The sequence below is a fragment of the Podarcis gaigeae genome, assembly GCF_964106915.1.
Source record: "Podarcis gaigeae genome assembly, chromosome: 7".
In the NCBI taxonomy this organism is placed as follows: domain Eukaryota; kingdom Metazoa; phylum Chordata; class Lepidosauria; order Squamata; family Lacertidae; genus Podarcis; species Podarcis gaigeae.
In genome coordinates this window covers 54672242-54698419 of record NC_139683.1, presented here as the reverse complement: position 1 = coordinate 54698419, position 26178 = coordinate 54672242, and the positions used below count along the sequence as shown (strand labels likewise).

Below are 26178 nucleotides of genomic sequence, written 5' to 3'. Positions count from 1 at the left end.
TGCTGGATCTCAGTGTCCGGGCTGAATGATGGGGGTGGAGACGCTCCTTCAGGTATACAGGACCGAGGCCGTTTAGGGCTTTAAAGGTCAGCACCAACACTTTGAATTGTGCTCGGAAATGTACTGGGAGCCAATGCAGATCTCTCAGAACCGGTGTTATGTGGTCCCGGCAGCCACTTCCAGTCACCAGTCTAGCTGCCGCATTCTGGATTAATTGCAGTTTCTGGGTCACCTTCAAAGGTAGCCCCACGTAGAGCGTATTGCAGTAGTCCAAGGTTAAGAGAAAGATTTTCTATATCGCTATGCTGGCAACCATACAGCTTATGGAGCTGAGGATAGAAATACCAAAGAGAGTGGGGGTTTGTTTAATTTTAAACACTTATATACAAACACTTTTTCCTTGGTTATTGTTTTCCTCAGAATGTTTCAATTGTGGGCAAGTTCAGGTGAATGCCTGAACATGACTTGTGTCACCTTAACAGTATTTAGCCAAAAGAGTTTTCTTTTTGTTTGCCAGGGCATAGCATCCCACAGTAGGTGGAGAGGGGAGGATGCACAATGGCAAAGCAAGAAAGACAGAGGTGGATGGACAGGCATCTATCTCTTGTGCATGAGCTCAGCACCTATTTCCCTGCTCTGGTTAAACAGAGCTGATCTGTTCACTTGTGGAGCACAGCTCAGGAGACAACTGGTGGGGGCCGCACCGATTCCCTAATGACGGTTAGCACTATACAAATGCCTCTGGGTTATTGGGTCTGGGCAGATGGGCAGGCTATGTAAGCCCGAGGAAAAAGTCAATAAGTATGAAACAGGATCCATCTGGGAACTGTCCTGGGCAGGAACTGAAAAATTCCTTCCTTTAGCAACTCCTTGCTTAGTTCCCATCTGCCTCGCTGCATCTCACTCTCTTACTCTAGTCTATGGCTTCCACGTATAGGTCTATTTCCACCCACCATGACCAGAACCCTGAGGCAGGAGGTGGTGTTTGAGAGCATTGGCCAAATGGTTAGGAACTAAACCCTGCATCCTGCTGCTTCCTCTATCAATGAAGATTGGAAACAAGTTCTCAAGTTTATAGGATCAGGGCTATGGAAGCTTACTATTCTCTTCTAATGTATACTATAATTCAAGCAGCGGTGCCTAGGAAACTGCCTTGGTCCATCTAGCTTTATATTGTCTATACTAACTGGCAGCAGGTCTTCAGATGGGTCCCCCCCCCCATCCGGACCAATAATTGATCCTGAGCCCTTCTGCATGCAAAGTGTATGCTGTGACACTAAGTTAAAAGCTTAGCACGTGTTTGTTTAGCAGCTGCAGTGAAATCAGGCAAGCAATCACTCCTTTAGGAAAAGTGAGACATTCATGTATATTCTTATATGTCTTTTCAGTAGTTTATGCATGCTTAGCTTATTTCCTCAGGTTTTATCAGACAATGGAGCAGAGGCGCAGTGGTGGCATGCTTGTCAACCATTCTGTTACACAGAGTTTGTTGGAATCATTCAATCACATAGTGGAAGTGACCACAAAGGGCATCTAATCCAACTTCACTATTATCATCTCTTAATTGTTTCTTCTTCAGGCTAAACATACCCAACTCCTTCAAGTTTCCTCACAGTTCTTGGTCTCCAGCCCCCCTCCCTGCCCCCAACATTTTTTCTTCCTTTCCTATGGACTCATTCCAGTTTCTCAATGTCCTTCTTAAATGGCTTTAGAACTGGACGCAAGACTCCAGATGAAATCTGACCAAAGCAGAATGGAGTGATGCCATTCCTTCTCATGATCTGAGCACAATACTTTCGTTGATGAAACCTAGAATTACATTAGCCTTTTTAGCAGCAGCAGATGCTGCTGCTGCATCACAATGCTGAATTGTTTTAGCTTCTGGTCTACTAAAAACTCTAGATCCGTTTCATGTGAACTGCTGTGAAGCCAAGTGTATCCATCCTCTGGTTCTGCATCTGATTTTTCCTACCTAAATGCAGACATTTACATAAGAAATTGACTTGGTTAGTTTTGACCCACTTCTTCATTCTGTCTTTATAATCTTTGATTCCCGATGGTTATCAGGAACTTCATTTTGCAAGGCACCACCAGCCTAGATATGCTTAGTATGGATATCACCCAAAGTCATAATCGCCTGGTTTGGTATATGAAACTTGATGACTTCAATTCAAGGTGAACATTATGGCCCCATAAACTCTTCTTCATCTTGAATTATAATGTGAGCTGGAGAAAAACTTCTTCCTCTCTGCCACTATTCCACTTACCTGTCTTATTGGAAGTCTCCTTCCTCCACTATGCAATGCTGGTCCTGGTCCTAGGACCCAAAGGACTTCTAGCTTCCACATTGGGCATCTGTAAATGGTCTTAGGCATTCTGACAAAACTACATTTTCCTACATTTGTTGTCACAGTACTATTTGAGAGGCTGCCAGCTATAACGTCCTGCTGTTGCCACCAGTCTAACAAAGTCAGGCAAGAGTTGGTGTTCATGCAACCTAGACGGGAAGTGCAAAATGGTCTGAAGAGGAATTGGAATACACCAAACTCTTTCTGCTCCACTCCCTGGCAAAAAGGTTGTTTGCAAAGCCCAAATCAAAGTAGACAGAATTCACTATACATACACTAGATGGTATGGGTAGCTTTCAATTTTATTGCTGAACGTACACAGGATGGTCAATCTAGATATTTTACCTATGTTTTGAAGAAAAATAAGACTAGTACTAATTTCTTCTGGAGAAAATAAGCTCCCATTGAAACTAAATGGAATGTAAAAAAGGTAAAGGTGAAGGACCCCTGACAGTTAAGTCCAGTTGTGAACAACTCTGGGGTTCTGGCACTCATCTCGCTTTAATGGCTGAGGGAGCCGACATTTGTCCGCAGACAGTTTTTTCAGGTCATGTGGCCAGCATGACTAAGCCGTTTCTGGTGAAACCAGAGCAGTGCATGGAAACGCTGTTTACGTTCCTGCCAGAGCAGTACCTACTTATCTACTTGCACTTTGATGTGCTTTTGAACTGCTAAGCTGGCAGGAGCTGGGACCAAGCAACAGGAGCTCACCCCATCACAGGGATTTGAACCGCCGACCTTCCAATCGGCAAGCCCTAGGCTCAGTGGGTTAGACCACCAATGGGATGGTGAATTTGATGATTTATTAAAAGAAGATAGGCCAACTGGTGGTGGTCTCTGGCCTCCTTTGTTTGGGGCAATTATGACAAATTTAAGATCTAGATCCTTGAAAATAAACTTCTAAATAGGATCCTTAAGGAAAATACTATCTAGAATGTCTTCTACTCTTTAGCCAAGAGTCCTGTCAAGAACCCTGTCTCGTCATCAAATCTGGTAATATTTTTTTTTAAATTATATGTCTAGACAAGAACTGCAATGTAAAATGGAGTCTAGATTCAGCCAAGTCTGCAAAAAAGCCTCTGAATCGTTACCAACTCAAACATGCATCTCAGCATTTCATTCTGTTGAATGGACAATACATTTTTCTCTATGAGAAATCCTATCCTATTGGACATAACCACACTTAAGTATAATAAATTCTATAGAGCAATGGCAACCAAGTGGAATGCAACATTTGCAATCATTTTAGTTTTATTAAACACGGGACATGTCCTGCAGCAAAAGCTTCTGCGATCCAATAATGTATCCTGTTTTTCCAGAACCATTCGCAGAAAAAATAATAATAAAATGAAACACCTCTAGAAGAAGCAGTACTTGTTCTACGTGGCAAATATATCACAATCACATAGCTGCATGTATCTTTATAATTGCAGTTTGAAAGTGCATTGCATTAGGTTATATATAGTAGAGGTATGGGTATAAATCACTGGTAGTGTCCCTAACTCAAATACAAACATATATTCAGCTAAGTATGTACTTTTCATATCTTTTCACTTCAGCAAGTCCAACAAAAGCACTGCCATAACTCAACTGAAGTACAGGTGGATAAAAATACGTTTTTCATACAGCATTACAACTGGAAGTTGGCCTTGACTTTTCTGCTTCATTTGCCATACTGGACACTAACTAGTGAAGCATACTGCTAGCTATTCGATAGCAAGACCTTTCTGACACCTTTTAGCCCCCCCCCCTTACATGTTAAAGCAAAACACTGATTAATTTAAGCCCAGCCCTCAGAAAACTCTCAAGTACCAACATGTCCTTGTCCAACATCCAGCAGCACTATCAACAGATCGCCAGAAAACATTTGGAAAACCTCTTGTTGACGAAAACCTCACCAGTTATTAAAATTTCATTGCAATATTTGAGCTATTGTATTTTTATCTATCTGTATTCCAGCTGAATTGTGGTACTAAAAACTAGTTTTTAATAAAGTTTATGAACAGCTGCCCTGAGCCCTCGAGGATAAGGTGGACTATAAAGCTAAGTGACTAGAAACTGCAGCAAGAAACAACCCCATGAAAAAAAGGAGGCAAGGGCAAAACATATTGTGATATGTAACGGAAGGGTAGGAATACAACTGAAATGTGGCAAGTCTAACCCATGCTTTAAATTTCCTCTGAGTATAGAAGGAATAAAATCAGTCTACTGCTCACATGCTATCTTTGTACACATAGTTTTTCGAGCATTTCTAAAAGATTTTTAAAATCAAAGTGTGACTTGACACTGAAATATATCATTATTTTCCTTTGTCACCACACACCCACAGGTTGAAGCATCGTTGTATCTTGGGTTGCTTCCTTTCCAGTACGGATAATTCTGTTGATTTGAGCAGCAGAAGCAAGCATTGTTTTATTTGGATACAGCTGTGGTTATGATGGCTGTAATTAATTGTTCAGTCAAAAAATGCAATACCATGGTGTATGTGATGATTTAAGCACACAACAGCTTTAGTTTTCAGAGACAACTAAAAATAGTGATTTTAATTTATTCCTGCTGCCTACAATTACTCACAACCATGTATTTTTAAATATTTCCAGCCTATAAAAATTACTAATTTTTGCCACTTGTGTTTATCTGCCTTTAGACTTTGATTTGGATAAATTAAGCTCTCAAGTGTTCCTTGCTTTATGAAACTCTGCATGTTGTACACTTCAACACAAATAAATGACTTCTACCATTAGAGGTTTAAATAATGTAATGTATTTCATGCTCAGCCTGAAGCGGGATTCCAATGAAGTTGCTAATGCACGTAATGATTAAGTGTAACTCAAATACTAACTGTGTTGTTGAAAACATGACAGGCAATAATTTGGTCTATTATATTCTGCCATTTAATTGCCTAGTACAGACATTCTCTGACACGTTATGAAGCAATGATTTACAATTATTCAAGCTGCAAAGGTCAGAAAGTGACATTATAATCATCTACACAGAGATCCCCTTCTAATGCACAAAAAATAGGTAATCTCACATAGAAATAGTTTTACTGAAGTTTCAACTTTCTATTTAAAGATTTATCTGGCCACAGAACAAACAGTTCACTGGCAGCAACACTAAGACGCATGTAAAAACCAAAAGTACATTTCCGTCTCTTCGTAATGATACATTTAAGAATGAATCTTCTTTGTTCTCTAAGGGGAAGACTAAGCAGAAGCACTTTGGAAGCGCAAGTTATTGCTGTGCTGAAATAAGTATCTCTGTTCGTATAATCTGGAACTAATTTTTAAAAACCCAATATACACATAATTTTTTTTTATGTGACAAAATAAATCCCTGGTAGCAAACCATAGAAAAGGAGTGATATGAATACTTCAATTTCAAATATTTGTAGACTGTCAACAAGAAGCTTTTGAATCCATGAAACTTATCATTGATTTTAAAAAATACTAACATATGACATACCCCTTCAATTTACTTCACACTTCTTTTCATGCCTCTTTGAAATAACAACTACCGAACACATATTGATCAAGGCACTGGCAATATTGCCATGGTCAAACTTCAAATGAAGTTTCAAAATACTTCTCTAAATGATGTGTGGGAGAAGGAAACAAAACAAAAAAGTAAACTAAATACACCCCTTTTTTAAGGAAGGGGAAACTGTGTACTGCAAATAATGATTTGAAATTTGATCTGTGGTCACATTTTAATAGATACATTTTAAAGTAATTGAAAGAATGCAGAAAAAGGACAGATAGGTTGACTTCAAATGATTAACATTTCTGGAGACGTAAAATCCTTCTACTCATTTCTATTGCAGTCATTTTATTTATACATAGCAACTTAAGAAAAACAGAAAGGAAGGTAAATAACTCTAACGTAAGGTGTGTGTTTTTAAAGCTCTATATCCAAAAGCAAAGGCAAGGGGAAAGTAGATGTATTTTTAAATGATAAGTTGCTCATAAATTCTGTTTAAAATCTGAAGTGCTGAACAATTCATTTTTCATGTACCTGAGGCATAAAATCTCAAAAGTGCACGATAAGCCTTTTTCAGTACATTCCACTATGCAAGCTTTTTTAAAAAACAAAAACAAAAAACCTCACACACATAAGTAAATGCTGGGAAACCAGTGAGATTTTTTAATTTTCGTGTCATGAACAACTTCATAGCCAGACTTCTGAAAATTAAATTTAAATAGGTAGCAGTTGGATACTCACTGAAAACAGATCCCTTCTCAAATAAGGGATGCATTTCCCATTCATGAACATAATGCAAAGGAAAACAATCACCACACATCTGCCGATAAGGAAATGAGTAGCAGACGGTTTATTTCAAATGCTGAAAGATTAGTAGCTTCCAATTTCTATGGCAGAGTATTTCTACTGTGCAGCTGGAAAAAATTAAACTTCGATTTGAAACAATAAAAGCAACATGCAAAAACACTGCTGTCTTTCCACCCACACCCCTTTGTGTCGACTGTGCTACACAAGATACAGTACATAAAATCTTCTGTTCATTTTTAGCATTTAGACTGGCATTACTTTACAAAGGGTTTTCACTTTCCAATTCATAACAAAATTCAAGGCAATCAAGGGATATCTTACATCCACAATTATCCACAGCCTTGCACTGACATTTCACCTTGTTTAAAAAAGAAACCCCAAACAGGTTGTGATGCAATTGGGGAAACAAGTTAACATTCCACCTAATAGAAAGCTTGTTATTTGGGATCTAAAAGTCACGGGGTAGAATTTTTAACTACTGCAGAAAAGAAAACATAGTGCAGGACCTTCTGTTTGTGACAAAATTACCAAGTTAATGTTCCTGAAAGATCACTTCACCTTTTAAAACATGATTTTTTAAAAAGGTAAATTTATAGCAATTAAAGCTAATGAAGAAATGCAGCACTAGCTGCTTATATTCAGGAACTAATAGGTCCACTGAGCATTTCGAAGATTATTTAGCCATCAATGATAATGAATTGACATTGTCAGTGGTGTTAATGTACCAATGCTCTAACCTGATAGCCAATCCCAGCAATTTTATGTTGCCACTTTATTTTTAATCTACAAAATACCCTATCTTTTTGGTGAACATGGCAGAAATATAGCACAGTGTATTATGCTACACACACACTAAAAGGTTGGCATATTAATTATTTGGCTGACAGTTCAAAGTGCACTGACCATCCTTCCTGCCTCGAATTCTCCTCTGAATTCATTACAATTTGGCAGATGACATTTCTTTACCAATTCAGCCATGGTTATGTACCAATAGTTTTGATTTCTATCAGATTAAAATTTATTATTTTAGCTGTTCAGAACAAAAGGCCTATATGAGGAAGACTTTTGTGAATTTCTCTTTCCGTTAGCTGCCACGTGCACAAGTAACTTGACAGTATCACAAGTTAATTATGTAACATGACACAAGAACAATGAGATGAAATCTCTGGTTGTGGCATTCAAAGGAACTTTGACAAACGACAGATTTAAGTGTCCTGTTTTTTCGAATGACCAAACCGAACCAGCAACTTCTCTCCCCCCCTCCCCACTCACAAATATGTAAGAAGATACTAATTGCAAGGGCTGCATCAGTCAATAAAAAATGTGTGTCAATACCAAACCACCACCACCAACCCACAGACAATGTGTAGTTGGCTACTCAGAGCCAAATTCAAGTTCTTTTTCTCAGAATCCATATTTATTCATTTTAGACCAAAGTTATTGGTAAGTCAAGAGCGTCTTCCGCACAGAATTGTTGTCATTTATAAGACAGGCGGCTGCCAAAATGTAGCGTACACTGGTGGCATTCACAGCCAAAGGCCTGGAAGATCCTCCTCCGTTATTTTACAGTGGATAACTTTCATAATTGCTTCCACTGAGTTTTAAAGCAATTCAGCCATCAGCTCGCAATCCACTCCTCCCATCAGGAAATAAAACCACCCTTATCGATCTAACAACACTTATTTGTATAGCAGGCACGTGAACCGGTGAGTTGCATTCTAATTTGTTTTTGAACATTTCACTCACTTTGTTCACAAGGCGTGTTTAATTGCAAGAGTTGACGGGATTAAAACCTGGCTGAAAAATATTCCTACCCACCCACCTCTCTGTACTGGCGTGCACTGTGTGATCCATCTGAACCTCTGCCATTCTGCGTACTAGTCATCAGGCTTCTGCAGCAACTTAACTTGTTTTGAGGAAAGCGCTTTTATATGAAGCATATATTAGCTAATTCTTTTAGCATAATAACATTAAAATACACTTTTAATAGAAGCGCGGTACTAAAACCCACCTCTGAATGTCCTATGATGTACCATATATGCCATGGCATTTTAAAACCTTTTAAACATTTCTGCTAAATTAATTAGTTTTGCATTAAAGAGTCTCTGAGCCTCCCTATTAAATGCAACACATTTGAAGGACAATTAAACATTACGAATGGTCCTTTGGACGGAATAGCCATTACAAGGGGGAAAGGGAAGAAGAGGTTTTTCTGAGGCAATACAACATACGCAAGATGTCTCTGGTTTTATATATACACACACACACACACACACACACACACACTCCTCTCGTGTGCAGCAATATACGCAATTCTTTGGAAGTTTCCTTTTCCTGTGTCCCCTGCAGTGCAAAAACTCTACGGGAGCCCATAATCTGTTAACTGAGCTCAAACTAGAACAATATATAGCACAAATGCATGTATGTGCACATATACACAAAACACATACTAAATTGAAGTCTATATTATTTTTCATGCCTTTAAAAAGGAATTTACAGTTCTCCCTGGCAATGTGAATGAACATCCTATAATTTAGTCAATTTACAGATTACAGGTTCAAATTGACCTTGTAGCCCATAAAATTGCTCATCTGCAGTACTGGATTAGAAGTAGGAAAAGAATGTCATAACTGTATTTAAGGAATTTACCATAACAATGGGAAGGAGGATATGCATGCATAATTTTAGCCCCTCTTGCTCACATCCCCATTTTGAATGCTGAAACAATGCATAGCCTACACTCCTCTCTGGTTAACCAAGGGAGGAACGGTTTCAATTTACTCACCCACAGACATGACACTTGTATTCCCTCATCCCAAGGTGCCTCTTGACATGGTTTCTGGCATCTCCTAGTTGAGCTGTTGCAAAGTGGCAAATCTTGCATTTGAACGGCTTTGATCCTAAGTAAAATTTAGCATAAAGATAGGAGTTGAATTAGAATATTATATTACCCTTGGATAACCAAATCACAGTTTGTGAAGAAAATAGCCTTTTGATTTTTTTAAATTTTATTTTAAGTGGGTGGGTGTGGAAATTAATATCCAATATTTAACCTGTTTCAGAATCTTGCCTAGCCCTGAAAAGAAATTTTTCTATTGCATACATTTATAACTCCAGGGATACCGTTAGGGTACGTGCCACATATTCCTCATTAAAGATACTTCCCCGAAGTTCAAACACAAAAGTTAAGCAAGAATGGGTTTTCATTAATGAGCACTCACTTATTATAGAAACAGTATCGATAATTAGAAGATGAGACACTTGGGGAACTTTAAAATGAGGCCACAAAACTTTTTCCATAGTTTTCACCCATTATAACGCGGCTAGAACTCAGGTTATAACCCAGCAGAAGCCTGTTCTAGTTCATTTCAATGGAACTCATACTGCAGTGGTTTCTGATGAACTGTGCCAGGTCTCATGGCCATTTGTTAAGGTGGAAGTATCATGACAAGGCGATCTTTCCCCTCCACTTGTACTCAAAGTGGTCTTGCAAAAGCAAAATCATAATCCATTACATCCCAGAGATGGCTAGAAAAATGGACTGCTGAAGAAGATCATGTTAACCTCGAGTTTCACCATCTAGAGAAGCTTTCGCAACATTATTTACCATGGCTTGAATCCAATGGTGTCCCTCTGCTGATGGAACACTCCAGGATTTAGTGGAGGCTTCCATCTGTAGAAAAAGGGGTGATTTTTATTTATTCCCCCTGCACCCTGTGGCCCCACAAAACAGCTTCAGAGGTCGATCAGACACTGTGGAACAATGCGGAAAGTGTTGCAAGGAACTGCATGGGGGAGGATGAATTGGAAAAAAAGTTTTCCTTCCCATTCTTCAAGGGGAAGTCTCTGCTGGATCAAGGAGCCTGAAACAGAAGGTAAACCATTGGATACAGCAGAGATGAAGAACCTGTGGCCCTACAGACATTGCCGGACTACAATTCCCATCATTCTTAAACATTAGTCATGTTAGGTGGAGCTGATGGGAGCTGAAGTCCAATAACATCTTGAGGGTCACAGGTTCCCCATCTCTGAAATACAGTGGTACCTCGGGTTACATACGTTTCAGGTTACATACGCTTCAGGTTACAGACTCTGCTAACCCAGAAATAGTGCTTCAGGTTAAGAACTTTGCTTCAGGATGGGAACAGAAATTGTGCTCTGGCGGTGCGGCAGCAACAGGAGGCCCCATTAGCTAAAGTGATGCTTCAGGTTAAGAACAGTTTCAGGTTAAGTACAGACCTTGGGAACAAATTAAGTACTTAACCCGAAGGTACCACTGTACTATACAGAAGTATTTTAAGTTAACTTTTAAAAATGGTTATGTGACCTGAGAGTTTGGGAACTTCCATACTTTGCATGAATGTTGTATCCCACAGCCAAACACAGTGCTTCTCAAAGCTACTAATTCTTAAAATGTAAAGGGTTGCTAAAGGCCATTACTTCAAAAGAGTGAGAGCCATTCCTGCTTTCCCAGTGTATCTGGAGGTTTTTCTCAGATGCACTTGTTGCTTCCGGGCATGGTCAAGATCTGAGGAGCACAGAAAGCTGCCTACACCGAGTCTACTCCATCTAGTTCTGTATTGTTTCCCAAACTTGGGTCTCCAGACTCTAATTCCCATCATCCCTGACCACTGGTCTTGCTCGCTAGGGATGATGGGAGTTGTAGTCCAAATACAGCTGGAGACCCAAGTTTGGGAAATGCTGGTTTACAATCACTGGCAGCAGCTCTCCAGGATTTCAGACACGGGTCTCTCCCAGTCCTACTTGGAGACACCTACTAGGATTTTCTGCATCCAAGGCAGATGCTTTACCCCTGAGCTACGGAATTTCCTGTGGGTGGATGTGCTTCATGTAGAGGGTGCTAAGTGAAAGATTGCTCACCCACAATTTCCACAAAAGTCAACCAGCTTCATTTGGTAAGAACTGGTGTACCTTTTAAAAAATGTTCAATTTGCAAGATAAATATATTTGAGCAGATTACCTATTTTGACTATGCTACACTCTCTGATAAGGAGTAAATTTAAACCTTAGTACCGATATTTTAGGCCTATCTTGCTCATACGCTTTTTCCCCTTCCTTTTTGACTATACCGAAAGAATGATTCATTGCCTTTCTGTTGCAATGACATGCGGTGTATGAATATACAGTGAATAAAATATTACACCTTTATGACTGTTTTATGGTCAGGAATTTATGATTATTCTGAAAACTAGAAGTATTGACATTTTGGCTATTATTTATTTCAAGAACAAACTTTAACTGCCTAGAACAGACCAAAGAATTATAGGATTTCCCCACCCCCACCCCACAAGAAAGCAGAACTCGCTTGTTCTTTTGCAACACAATCAGGCCAAGAAAAAAAAAGTAAAACAGCACACTGGAACTAAAGTTGACTTTCTGATCAGATTGAGGCAATTATATTATCACAAAAATGCAGTCATTAAACCTGGCAGGTGTCAGTACTGGGATATTAAGTGGCAACATATCATTTTAAAGTATGTCATGACCCTTTCCAACTTTTATAAGACCAGCAGATCTCTCTATATCCATAAATCCCAGAATTGCAGTTAAAAGTAAGTGCAATATGCTTGCAGATACTTCATATTATATTTGGGATATGTTTTGTGAAGAACTTCCTCCAATATAGTTAAGCATAATATGAAATATGGGATCTTTAATAAATATACATAAAAGAGCTCGGATAAGAAAAATGTTACAGTACATCATACTTGATCAATGAACCTTTCTGCTGTGCCCTTGAACACAGAATATCTGCAAAGAAGACTTTGTTTAAATTGAGGATCTTGGTTAAAAAAAAAATTCAGAGTCTTAAATTTCAATTTAATTCCCAAAAGCTGACGAAAAATGAAGCATTTAATTTTAATCTTCCAACAGAAATAAAAAAGTCAACAGTACTAAGCACGGGCAGACAAGGTTGAATATTTCACAGTTCAATGACAATGAAGCCAGATCTCTTAATACTTCCATTTCTACTGTTAGAAGTAGATGTAAAATATATTTAGCACCTGAATGGTTATATCTAGTCAGCTTTATATGTTTAAATGTCAAAAGCAGGTTGAGTCTGCAGCTAACAGCGATCACATTCTATCAATCAAACTGGAAAATTCCAGTTTATTTAAATTATCCTGATAAAACTGAATTAACCATTAATTTAGCGGCATTCCGTATCAACACTGCATTCTATAAAGGGACCTATGAAAATAAAAGAAATTTGAGTAAAGTCAGTCTACCTCCACATTAAATATAAAGTGTTGAAGTTGACGATCTAACTCACCAGTTTAAAGACTGATTAGGCAATATATAATGCCAAGACTAAGACTGGCTATGGTAAAGCAGTCTACTCATATTTATATGTCCATTTTATTTCAAAAAGCTAAAATATCCTGCAGCTTCAGCCCCACTTTCATTTGGATTCTTTTCCCAACAGAAGCATGTTAAATTTGTTCCAATTCTGTTATCACTGGTGCTCCATGGGCTCTAACCACACACTGTTCTTCTTTAAGTGTCAAAATTCCGGCAATACTATTGGGCCCATTCAACCTTTATGCCCTGAAATACTTACAAGTTTGGGGCCAATTTTGACAGTGTGAGAATCATTCCTTGCAATGTTACATTAATTTTTCATTATCAACAAAGATTGTAGCATCAACAGCAACATGTTAGATTATGATTATCATTCCATAATTTGAAAGATGTTGAATTATAGGTTATTAATAGTCTCATGCATTTTTTAGCAACTAGGAAGACCAGGCCAGTGTAGTTTAGTGGCTAGTGTCATATTATTACTTAGGAGACCTGGGTTCAAGTCCCTACTCAACCATGAATCTCACTGGGTGACCTTGGGCCAGTCACTATCTCTCAGCCTAACCTACCTCACAAGGTTTTTGTGAGGACAAAATGGAGAGATGGGAGGGGGGGAACCATGTACACTAGAGGAAAGATGCGATAGAAATTCAATACATAAATAAATATTGGCAATGGTTTTAACAAACAATTCCACAACCCCAATTGCCCACCATGAAAAAATGCTTTGGAAACAGAGAGGAGTTCCAGCATGGGTTTGTGGTACAGGGCCAAGTACTCACAAGAAAAATGTCAAACAAGGCCATCTTAAGAGTGTAAATTGTCACATAGACCAGGGGTGGGATGGGAAGGCTGATCTCTGACGATTTGCAACAAATCATCAGTTTGACATCCAACAATCTAAACACAGCAATGACTAAAAGACTCCCCCCACCCCATGCCCTAAATTAGGTTGGTGAAACGAAGAACATTTGGGGAAAACCAGGAGTTCTACCCAGAGCTTTTTTCCAGTTCTGGCACCTCTCAGGTGGCCACCAGTGCCATTATAAGAGAACAAGGAAGGCATTGGTGGTAGGTTCTGACACCTCTTTTTCTAGAAAAATAGCACTGGTTGTATCCAAAAAGCAGTGCTGAGAAATGCATCCATGACTGGACATGTTAGTTGGCTACGTCCCCAGAAGTTGACTTTTTTGTCCTGGGCTAATAATGCCCTCAGTTCTTAGTATATGCCAGCTATCCTGAGCTGCTATTTTGAACCTGGTCCTGGTCCATAGCCTTCTAGTAGAAACATGTAAGTTGATCTCAGAGAGCTGAAGCTTGCCCATCCTCGCCATAGAGCTTTGCCACTGTATGTCTTCCATTCCTTACCCTATTATCTATGGCTAAAACTCCCAACTATGCCTTGGCAATTAGTGCAATTTCATCTTTCCAGTGCACCACGCCAATATCCTTCCTACCTCTTAAATTAATTCAAAGTCCTTCCACTAAAATGTTGCCTTTTGTTTCAGTTTTTAGCAGAAAATAAGAGATACTGAGCCGCCACCAGTTCTTGAGAAGCCAGGCTCCTCCCTCCATCAGCTGTTGCCTTAGGGCAACAGAAAAGAGGGAGAGAGAAGGGATACAGGAACATTCCCATCCATGCAGTGGAAAGACTGGTACCTTTCAGCTCTTCTTCTCCTTGATGTTTCCATCCCAGCTGCTTCTTAGAAGAACTGGTAACTAAGAACTGGTACCTGAGTTTGCTTATTTCCCCCTCCATCTCAATCCATTTTTCTTTAGGGTCATGTCTTTTTATATTGCAAGCTGCAGGGGTAAGGACTGTCTTGTTTTCATCAATCTGTAAACCACTCTGTGAGTCTTTTTTGGCTGAAGAGTTGGGTTGTTGTTTTTTTTAAAAAAAATAAGATCGATAATGACCCTTCTTCTCCTGCATCCTCACTGCATCACTATCATTTTCTGCATCAATCTCATAGGTCATTTTCACAACGCCCTCCTTTTGGCCACCTTCCCTCGTTCATTGCCTCAAGTTTGTCTGTTCTTTTGTGCAAGCTCATCTACGGTGTGCTCATTTCCTCCTTCCCTGCTCCCATTTTCATGACATCAAGACTAAAACTCCATCTCAAGTCCCTGAGCAAAATCAACTTTCTCCACAAAGCCTTGCCAAATCCATAGCAGCCAAAATGTTCTATGCTTCCTTCTTCCCAAGTTCATTATTCTCCTGTCCTCTCCCTTACACTTTTGTTTTATTTACACTGTAAACAGGCATCACATTAGACCAGCAAATAACTGATTAGCAAATAAATGGATGCTAAGTAAGTTCTACAAATTGGGAGTTACCATTTCTCTTAATGGAATTTCCGGCTAATAACTGGTAAAACTCAAATCCCAGCTGAATTACAAACATAACATTTTCGTTAAAGGATCACACTTATTTTATAACCCACCTTTGAGAAGAGTTCTTAGAAAGTGGCTTCAGCTCTATCTTTCCTTTTAAAAGTTTGAGCAACTGAAAAACTAAATGCACAAACAACCAAAGTAAACATAGTGAAGCACTCATCTCCCCAGTTTTGACTTTTCCATGACTACTATGCCACTTACTATCTATAGTTTTAAGACCTCTCACTTTTTTCCATAGAATGAATAAAGTGTCAGTATCTGATGTGGCCCTTAGTTTAAAGGAGACGATTCCCATTTAGGGAACATATTCACAATCTTGATGACTTCACCCAAAGTGCAGTTGCTCATAGCATATAAATGGGGCTACAAATTGAATAATAACAATATTTAATAATAATTTCATCTGCTGTCATAATTTTGTAGTCCAGGAAGACTACTTTTTGTTGCGATTCGATCATAACTCTGCAAGGGTCTTTAGCTGTAAATTATCTTCAGAATCAATGGTGTTACTTAAAGCTTATGAAAAGGGAGATTGAAATGGAAGAGTGAAGTCCAAATCTTGATGAAGACAAATTACTTCGTACAGCTCTCATCTCAGAACCACTGTCCTAGTACCACTGAGCAGCAGAGATAGATTAGCCAACCCAGAGATTAAGGATCCCTTTTTGCATCATGTCAGCAACATGGAAACAATTTCCCCATAGCAAGATCCCTTTCTGCTTTGATCGTTGTCAGACAGTTGTCTCTGTACAGCCAGGGTAGGGCAGCTATGGTCCTTCAGATGTTGCTAGACTGAAACTTCCAGCAGCCAGCTGATAAACGACCTCGGTCCTGTATAAGGAGCGTCTCCACCCCGATCGTTCTACCCGGACACTGAGGTCCAGCACCGAGGGCCTTCTGGCGGTTCCCTCACTGCGAGAAGCCAAGTTACAGGGAACCAGGCAGAGGGCCTTCTCGGTAGTGGCGCCCGCCCTGTGGAATGCCCTCCCACCAGATGTCAAAGAGAACAACAACTACCAGACTTTTAGAAGACATCTGAAGGCGGCCCTGTTTAGGGAGGCTTTTAATGTTTGATGTAGTACAGTATTTTAATATTTTTTTTGGAAGCCGTCCAGAGTGGCTGGGGAAGCCCAGCCAGATGGGCGGGGTATAAATATTATTATTATTATTATTATTATTATTATTATTATTATTATTTGTCCTATCTGGGCAACAACTGGTGGGGAAAGATCCACAAGACTGGCTTTACCCATGTGTTTGTAAGTACAGATGTTTTCATAGGCATGTGGAATCTCACCATGTTCAAGCTGTTCCCAGACCACTGAAATTAATGCAAGAAGGATCCCTAAATAAAGGGATTAAGGGAATGTTTTAAGAACATTTGAAGTCTCAACTGAATGGCTGTACTATGTAGCCTGGAGTACAGAGAGTATGAAAGGTAGGTAGGGCCCATGTAAGCATTTTCCTCCCTCATTTCTCAATGTTTCTTAGTGTGTTAAATATACAGCACTAGTTAAGTCTCCATCGAAACCCTGCTTAGATTTTTAAATAAGCATTAACTCTGAATGCCACTTACAATTCAGTGTCAGAGATTATTAAATCAATGTTTGCTACCAGTTTCCCTGCAATGTCTTTCTTCCCCCTCAACACATCCCCACTGTATGGTAAAACTGAAATAATAGTAATACTGCATTAATATTTTGAAATTCGTTTGGTGATCATTCAGAAGAGATCTTCATAACAAGAGATTTCTCAGGTCTCCAATAGTCCTGTACAACTACCAGAATGCCAAATAAACCACCAAAAAAACACACAGTGGTTTAAGCATTTAAGCACATGAATATTGGAACACTGAGTCTTGAGCACATTAGTATCTCTGCCAAGCACATGATTAACCCTAACATTTGTGACTCCCACTGAAATCATAAGCAAGGAAAGCACAGAGATAGGTGAATATATATTTTCAGAATTCAGGCTGCTAATTAGGCATGCAAGACCCATCTAAATTGGAAGTTGAAAAGTCCTCTACCTCTAACCTTTCTGTTGTTTTTCTTGACACTTCCTCATTTTCACTTGTCAAAGTGTGATGGACTTGCTTGTTATCCACTACATTGTATAACCTCCCCCTTTGCTACGTGAGAAGCTTTGGAATCAGGGAAAGGAAACTCTCTTTATTTCCCACTATTTGGAATCACTAGTTATTGGCGAGGGGGAGGGGGGATTTTGAGAGAGAAACACTTTAAATAATGGCATGTAAAGAAGCAATCCTACACATGCTTACCTAGGTATAAGTCCCATTGAACTCAATGGGCTTCACCTCTGAGAAGACATATGTAGGATGGTGGCTTCGCAAAGCTGAAATCCCATAACCACCTGCCTGAAAGCATGCCCCACTGAATTCAATGGGACATACTTATAAGTAGACATATTGGATCACACTGTAAAGCTGTTATACTAAATGCAGATGAACCCAGCATCTGCTTCTGCTCTTTTCCCTCCGCCTGCAGGAGCTTATATTGTGGTGCTCTTCCTTGGCCTCTCAATCTTGGCATCCAAAACCCATTTATTTCTTTTTAGAACTGCTTTTATTGTGCCGAAGATGGGAAGAAACATTGCATAAAACATTCAGTAAATCAGAAAATATGAAGAAGGGGAAGAAACCAGGAATTGGAGGAGGAAAAACCTCTTCCAGTTAACTATTAATAAAAATACCAGCATTACTATTTCATGTGCATAAGCAAAGTTATCAGAAAAGCAATTCATTTTAAAGGTGCAGTGAGAAAGAGAATAGATTAAAACCTCTTCTGTAACTCTTCCTCCCCAAAAATTATTTGCAAAATGAAATGGTAGATATGTGTTGTCACCCAAAAAAAGGTTCCTTTGCGGCACATTCACATCTAATGCAAAGCAGAATAAAAATACACTCATTGATAAGACATGCACAAGATGTTAAAAAGTGTGCTAACTTTTACTAAATGTTACAATCAATGATGTAACTTATGTAAGTAGGGTTGCTTTGTCATATATTGATAGTTACCTCACTTTCACATCCACATTAACTTGATTTTAAATGCAATTAATACATATAGTCAAGGAAGACTAATGGACTACATTCTGCACTTAACCTGGTGGACATTTTCAAATGGCACAAGTGACCAGTGCAAACCTATTTTGCATTGTAAACGACTAAATAAATCTTAATGGATTAAGAATGATCAGCTATCAACACACAAGGGAAATTAAGTGCTGAAATGCCTACATTGATTATTTTAAATTATTAGCCTTACTCTGTTCTTGAATTTGTATGCTTTTAGTGAGCTTTAACACATTTACAAGACTTATTGACTATAATTACAAGAGAATTCAAGTAATGGACACATCAATTATAAGCAACATGTCTTGACCAGACAGTTGCATAAAGAATTCTAAAGAGAGCTCCATTAGCATCTTCCCTGTAGTTTTATTCCATTTTATCTGCCTTAAGAGGGCATATAAAGGGCTTATAAAAACTGTTCTGACCATGTGAACAGTCTGTGCCATCGAAAAACTCATCACCAAATTCAATTAAAAAAAAAAAAAAATCCTGAAACGTACTGCACAAGTATAGAATTGGCTTGCTAAAAGAAGGCTGGGATTCCTAAGCTGATGATACTGATGGTTTGCAAGAATTAATACTTTAGTTACAAGAAGACACCTGAAGATGCCAGCTTTCTGCAACTGAATCTTAAGTACATAGCTCAGCCTCAGCTTTGCTTTCTTCTATGGAAACAAAAACTATTTCAGGATTACACCAAAGAATATTAATATTCTTTTATAATATTTTGCATCTCTTACCTTTTCATTTTCTTTCTAGTAACTGAGCACTAAGTTTCAACCACTGCATGAATTTAAACTATAGCTTCTATAATAAGCCATTATTTAAAAGTACAGTAAAATAAACCTTACAGTTTTAATGAAAATATGTTCATTGAAATGTGAATTTATTATTCAAATCCACTCATAAATTCAACCCAGAGAGACACCACTTGTCTAAGCAGAGCTCAGTGATTTAGAAAAGCTGTCTATTTAAAATAAAGAATGTATGGCAGGTTTATAGAAACATAGCAGTGAATTTTTACATAAATTTAGAACTGCAGCTTATGCATTTTCGACAAAAGTGTTGTTTTAAATTTTTCCACTTAATATAAAACATAAAAAGAGAATGGAACATGTGGCACAGCACAGAGTCTAAATCATCAGGCCCAAATTTCACAGGTGCTGCGTTGCCTCTACTGCTGCCTTCTAAAATGGTGACCAAACTGCAATCCCATGAAAACCTTACATGCTTGTTTTCAAAAATCAGCATTCTCTACACAGCAATGCAGCAACAAATACCCGCCATTCAACCATTAAATGTGAATGGTGGTTTCTGAATCCAAACCAGGTAAAGTAAACTATGTTAAGCATTAGGCTAGCATTGCCACCAACTTGTCAACAGGTTGCTGCTTTGGGCAAAGGAAAAGCCATAAAGGGCCATCACCTCCCACCCTGTAGGCGTGAATTACCCATCACTAATTTTAATCGTAAATTCAACAAGTGTGTGTCAGCAAGATTGTAGCCTAAACACATTGGGTCCCTGGGTCTGAGGTTCCCTACCCCTGCAGTACTGCCAGATCAGATGGCGCACTCTCCACACCTCAACATATCAGTAGCACTTGGGTAGTGCTTTCCCTTATGGTTTGACTGTCACAACACTAATCAGAACTGTCTAGAGAAATGAAGGAGGGGGAAGGTATAGATGGAGGCCATTTTTATTTTTATTTTAAAAAGTTTGCAAGCAACTCTAGATTAGGCAAACAGTCATTTGAAAGGTAAATGTTCTCCAAATCATATTTAGATAATAAGCTGGGATCTGATTAATGAATTATAATAAGTCTAGGGGATATAATCTGTAAGAAATATAGTGACAAAGAGAAGATCACACTCAAGAACTTTCAAGAAATTCTGTTTAAATTTGTGCTCCTTGTCTACTAAAGAGTACTCCTGAAATCAAGCAGTGTACATGGGATTAATATAAATTTGAAACTCTAGAGTAATTCATGATTTAAAAAATAATGGCAGCAAGGAGTAGCAAGGCCTTAACTCAACTTCCATTTGCAAAGCACTACCTGCACCATTTGTTGATACATACCTGTATGGGTTCGTATATGAGCCAGAAAGGCCATGGAATTGCTACTTCTGCACATCTTCCCACAGTATTTGCAAATATTGCCTTTATTTTCTTCTCTCTCTCGGTTGATTTGCTCAGTATCTTCAACAATGTATTTGTTAACTTCCCGGAGCAGCTCTTCATGTTGTTCTTTAATATGAAGAAATAAATTTTGCTCCGAATCAAAAGGCTCTGTGCACTTAACACATTTAAAGGTGGCGCCCCCTTCCGGCAGTTCTTCGACACTTGCTTGTTCATTTCTCATGTGGCCCGCACTAGCTAAATGCTGGTGCAGGTTACTTTCGGTATAAAACGACTTTCCGCACAGTAAACAATGGAAATGTTTCTCTTTTGAAGGATGTTTCATAGCTATGTGAACATTCAGGCCACTCAAGCCGTCTGCTAAAAAGCCACAGTCATCGCAGCGAATGCGTGTCGATTCCCCAAGCGGCTGCCCTTCTGCTTTCTTCTTCTTTCCACCACCTTGTGGGACATCCGCTTTCAAAGTTCTCAGCCCACTCAGGTTCTGTCCATCAGCAATGTGATCAACTGGCTCACAACCATCTTCATGGCTTTTTAATTTTACTATAGAGGAATCAAACTGGCCACAATTTTGCACTGCTATCTCCTCCTTCACTCTGCCCTCAGCACCGGCAAAAGCATCTGATGCCTCATTACTTTCTTGAACGCTTTCAACTATTGAGACCTCTGAACCCCAAATATTGTTTAATGATACTTCGACCTCATGTTGTTCAGCTGACAGAGTTCCTTCTTCCTCTATAGCAGAACTCTGCTGGGTTATTTGCTGTTCCTGTAAATTATGTATAGTTTTCATAGTTCCTTCAATATTTTCATCAATAGTTTGTTGCTCTAGTGCGCAACATGTTTCTGAAATGATGGGCAACTGAATTTCTTCATTTTTCACTTCCTCAGCAGCTACTGCAATACTCTGAAGTTCTCCTTCAGAGTCTTCCTCCATCTTATTTGAGATCAAATTCATATCTGGAGAATCTTTGCTAACAGCTAAGTTTTTACTTCCAGTTTCTATGGTAAAATTAAAATTTGACGTTACTGTTCCTTGATCTTCCACATTTTCCTGCAGGACACAATGAACTGTTTCTTTAGGTGTGAACACCTCATGAACCTCGACTACAGCTTTTGGAACATTTTCTTCACTGACTCCCTCTCCCCTGCCTTGGTCAACTCCATCATTTGTCTCAACATCTACAGTATCGGCAACATAACCTTCTTTGGGAACATCTGAAGGGGCACCATCTTCTGAAACCAAATAATTAAGGGCTTTCTTCACTTTCTGAGTGACCTGCACATCCAGACATTTCTCCTCAATGGTGTTTTGGTATTTTGTTCCATCCAGAATGATCTGAATTTCATCTGTCGGTTGCTGCTCCTTGCCAGTATCGGCCACATCTGTCTCTTCTCCAGAGGTGTTGCATACATAAGATTGCCTTTTTATTTTATGCTTCTCTGTTGCTGCATGCCTAATCATCTCTCGTCGAGTAACTGCGTAATAGTCGCAGGCCATGCAATAGTATTCAAATTCTTTAGTGTGCTTGCGTTTTATATGTACTTCCAGAGAAGAAAATGAATGTGCAACAAAGCTGCAATGAGCACACTTGTTATCATTTGTGTTTAACGATCTTGTTTGAGCCAACGAGTCCCTAGCTTGGTTGACATTACCTAGTTCTGCAATTATATGCTGCTTTATTTCTGAAGGGTTCCGGTCTCTACCCAATTCAGAAAGCTGAGGCACATTTTCACCTTGTACTTGTATAGCATTACACTGATCATTTCCCTGGCTTTCCAAAGCAGCATTGTCCAAGGGTGAACTGCCATGGTCATCAAGTTCATTCATACCTCCTGGACTATTTATCTTCTTGCTACTGGCTTCAACATTACCTCCCTCTGGGCACACTATAATCTCTATGTTTTGTTTCCCATTGGCTTCCAAACGGCCTTTATGCTTCTTTGTAGCACAATGACGTTCCATATCACCTTTCGTTACAGTATAGTAATTGCATACTTTACATAAATAGCTGTACTGGTGGCTATGCTTTCGTCGAATGTGAACCGTCAGGTTTGTAACACTGGAAGCCAATAAGCCACAATGAGGGCATGTCCGAGAAATGGTGCCTTTCGGCCTTCCTCTCTTTTGCCCGCTGCCCAGAACCAGCTCACTGCATTTCAGCATTTCACCTGATGGAAACAGTTCCTTGTTTATCGAGACATTCTCCAATGTACAGAAGGGTAACGGCACGTTTTCATTTTCTGATACAGTCTTTAAACTGCCATAAGTAGAAGGCTCTGTTGCTTTTTTACCATCGCTTCCACCTACACATACCCTTTCAATACATTCCTCAAAGCGTAAGCCAATATTATTTTTTCTGGCATTTTCAAGGTGTTTACTTCTCTTGATGTGTTTTTCCATTCCTTCTTTGCTTAATGAGTAGAGGTTGCATGCTTTGCAAAGGAAATGATATTCCTGAGCATGCCGAAGTTTTATGTGCCTGGTAAGAACTGAGGAAGACCTTGTTTTATAAAAACATTTTTTACACTGAAACTGAGTTCTGCTCAGGACAGACTCCTTGAACTCATTAGCAGGATGTATCACCAAGGGCTTGGGCATTTCTTCTGCAACCTTTGGAAGAACACTTGTCTCCACTAAAGTGCAAGATGCTGTTTGCTGAGTCACATTGCTAAGTGGGCGAACCGTATTTCCTTGAGCTGATAAACTTATATGTTGTTCAGTTGTGTTATGAACTGCTACTTCTTCTTCATTTAGAAAATACAAACGGCAGGTAACACAGCAGTGGGACATGCCATGCTCATTACGCATGTGCTCCCCAAAGCTTACCTCATTCACGGCAAAAAATGAACACTGAGGGCAATTTATCTTGCAATCACCCATGCAATGGTTGTTTTTTTGATGGTGCAGTTCAAAGTCTTCCTTGGTTCCACAAGAATAGCCACATGTCTGACACTGGAATTTCAGCTCGTCTGCTTTATCTCTGTCAACATCCAATTCCAAACCTGTGTTTGGCAAAGTACATCCACAATGAGTACAAGGATGTAGACCCTTCTGGGACTCAACAGCTTTCTTTGGAGAATTATCAAGTTCCAGGGTGATAGAAGAGCATGCATTGGCTCCATCTGGATCAAGTGAGAGTGTTCCTGTGTCAGCTTTGCACAAATCCTCTTCAGTTTCTAAAACTTTTAGGTGCACCTGCGATGTATCACCTTGACTGAAGTCTGTCCTGATGCTGTGTTTTAAGGTGGAGTCAGGCCTGTTTCTCTTACCTAATCCCAAAAGATTATAGCGTTTTTTAATTTGCTGATTTAATCTGAAAGAACCACTTTGCTTGAAAGTTATTCTTCGGGAGAAGATATTTCTGTTATGGGGAAATCTATCAAGTATTCCTGTGGTGTTTGGACTGCTAATTGTCTCTTGACTACCTTCAGCAGGTTCTGATACATCTGGATTACATTTGGAGGGCCCTGACACTTCTAGCTTTTCAGAATGGGCATCACCATTTCCACCCACACTGGAGAAAAGCACTTCTTCATTGGTAGTGTTCTCTGTGGTTTCTGCAGAAATATTTTTTGATGACACCATTTCAACAAAAAGTTGGTGGCCTGTTTTAAACTTCTTCAGCTTATTGCTTGAAGTCTTTAGTGGATTTGAACCTGCATTCCTTATTTTTGGTTTATTAAGTGCAGATTTTGCTTGCAGATTCTTTTCCTTGACTAGGGACTGCTGTTTTTTATGAAATGGCTTTTTCGTAAGTATCTTGACAAATCCTCCCCGGGCAGCAAGATTTTGCCGGCGGAGGTGTGTCTTGCCAAGGAAATGAGCTTGTAGAAGATCTTTCTCGAAAGACTGAAAACCACAGAGATTGCAAAAATACAATCTAAGCTGTCCAGCGGTCGGCTTGCTATGTGTTTGTAAAGACGGAGTGTGTTCTGATTTATCAGTACAATGTAGGTTCACCTGTTGTTCGGAATGCTGAAGGTGGCTTTCTTGAATATGCTTTTCTAAATCTGGGTAAGTGGAAAAAATCTCCTCATGGGGTTTGCACTTAGAAATGTTTTCAACACTGCTGGTTGCACAGCTAACACTGGCTTCATCATTTTGAAAAGATGGTGTGCATTCTGGAAGGGGTGTTTGGTCAACTTGGGTATGCTCATTTTCCACATGTATTTCCTGTATACTATTGTCCTCAGACTTGAAATCATGCTGCACGCATAAAGCATCACTACTTTGACAGGCACTTATAGCTTCGTCTTTTATAGTTTCATTTGTTGTATTACTTGTTCCATCAACACTACCTTCACACATTGTGGCATTCGATAGTTTGCCTTCATTCTCTTCAGCATGTTGCACAACAGTAAGCTTTAATCTCTTTGAGACAGGTTCGTTTTCAACTATGTTTGTTGCCATACAGTCTTCAACTGCTGATTTGGATAATGGTCGTTTGGCTGTGGCGCACTCTTCATGTTTTTCCCCTGGGTTTTTCTGTCCTTCAGCTGAAAATGTGTCTATTTTTGAGGTGGAGAAAGAGTCGCTGTGAGCTTTTTCAGCTAACATGTTTCTAGCAGCTTCTTGTACTAATTCATTTTGTACATTCTCATCACCTTCATCGTTCTTCTGATTTTTTTCAACATCCATTCTTAATGAAGATTGTGTAGAGCACAATTCTAAATAAAACGATTTAGCTCATCTGCTGTAGGGCTATCTAAAAAAAGAGAGGAAGGGAGAAAAAGAATGGAAGGTTATTAGTTTCCTATGTACATAAAAACACATAGCATTTTATTCTAATGCAACTAATAACTTGTTGAATACAACTTATTGTTTTAAAAGGCTATAGGGATATTGTTAGCTAATTATTTTGGTAACATTCTCAAAGCAAACCATGGCCAAACCAATAATGTCTAAACATCTAAGGAAGGATTATCTGGTTCTTAAGAGGACAGTTGCGCAGCCACTATGGAACAGAAAGTCTATCGGTATGTACATACAAGTCTCTCCTATTAACACAGGATGCTCATCAATGAGAGAAGCAAATTTTGACTTTCTTTGAAAAACGTAATACTTTTAACAAGACTGCAGCCTTGAGATCCATTATTCTGAAACATGTAGCTGTTGCTTAGTTCCAGTGCTTGCTGATTTCAATAGGACTGTAGGCTTTAAATGGAACTACTCCAGAGCGAGTCGTTTCACAGCTGTGGCGTAAATAATGTGCCCATTCTGGGAATTCAAGTCTAAAAAGTGTGACCTTTGTTTTTGACAGCCCTGACACAGTACTCCAAGATAGCATGGCATTCAGTTAAAAGGGCAACGGGGAAGGAGGGGAGAAAGTATCCTTTCCTGAAATTAGAAGTTTCACAATTAAGAAACTAACTGTCCTCAAAATGAAGAAAATATAACTGCCTCAAAATGACAAAACTAGATTTAACAGGAAAATCTTAATAGTCCAGTTAACATGGCTGTCACTACCATGGAGATTATAATGGCATAAGTAGCTGGGATCCCTCCACTCCTAGGAGGAAAATACACAATAATGGCAATAGGAACAAAGAAGTGACAAAATAGCATCACAGAGTTCCTAAGAAATTCAT

General features: G+C 39.1%; 1 protein-coding gene across 1 annotated transcript in view; it reads right to left on the bottom strand.

The window, feature by feature from the left end:
- ZNF407 (zinc finger protein 407) overlaps positions 1-26178 on the bottom strand; it is a 331124-nt gene that overhangs the window by 287246 nt on the left and 17700 nt on the right. Inside the window, exons 2-3 of the mRNA XM_083746832.1 lie at positions 20527-25295; positions 9421-9535 (exon numbers count right to left, since the gene is read on the bottom strand). Coding sequence (XP_083602958.1) covers positions 9421-9535; positions 20527-25228 — 4817 coding nt within the window. The 5' untranslated portion in view covers positions 25229-25295. The remainder of the gene's footprint in view (positions 1-9420; positions 9536-20526; positions 25296-26178) is intronic.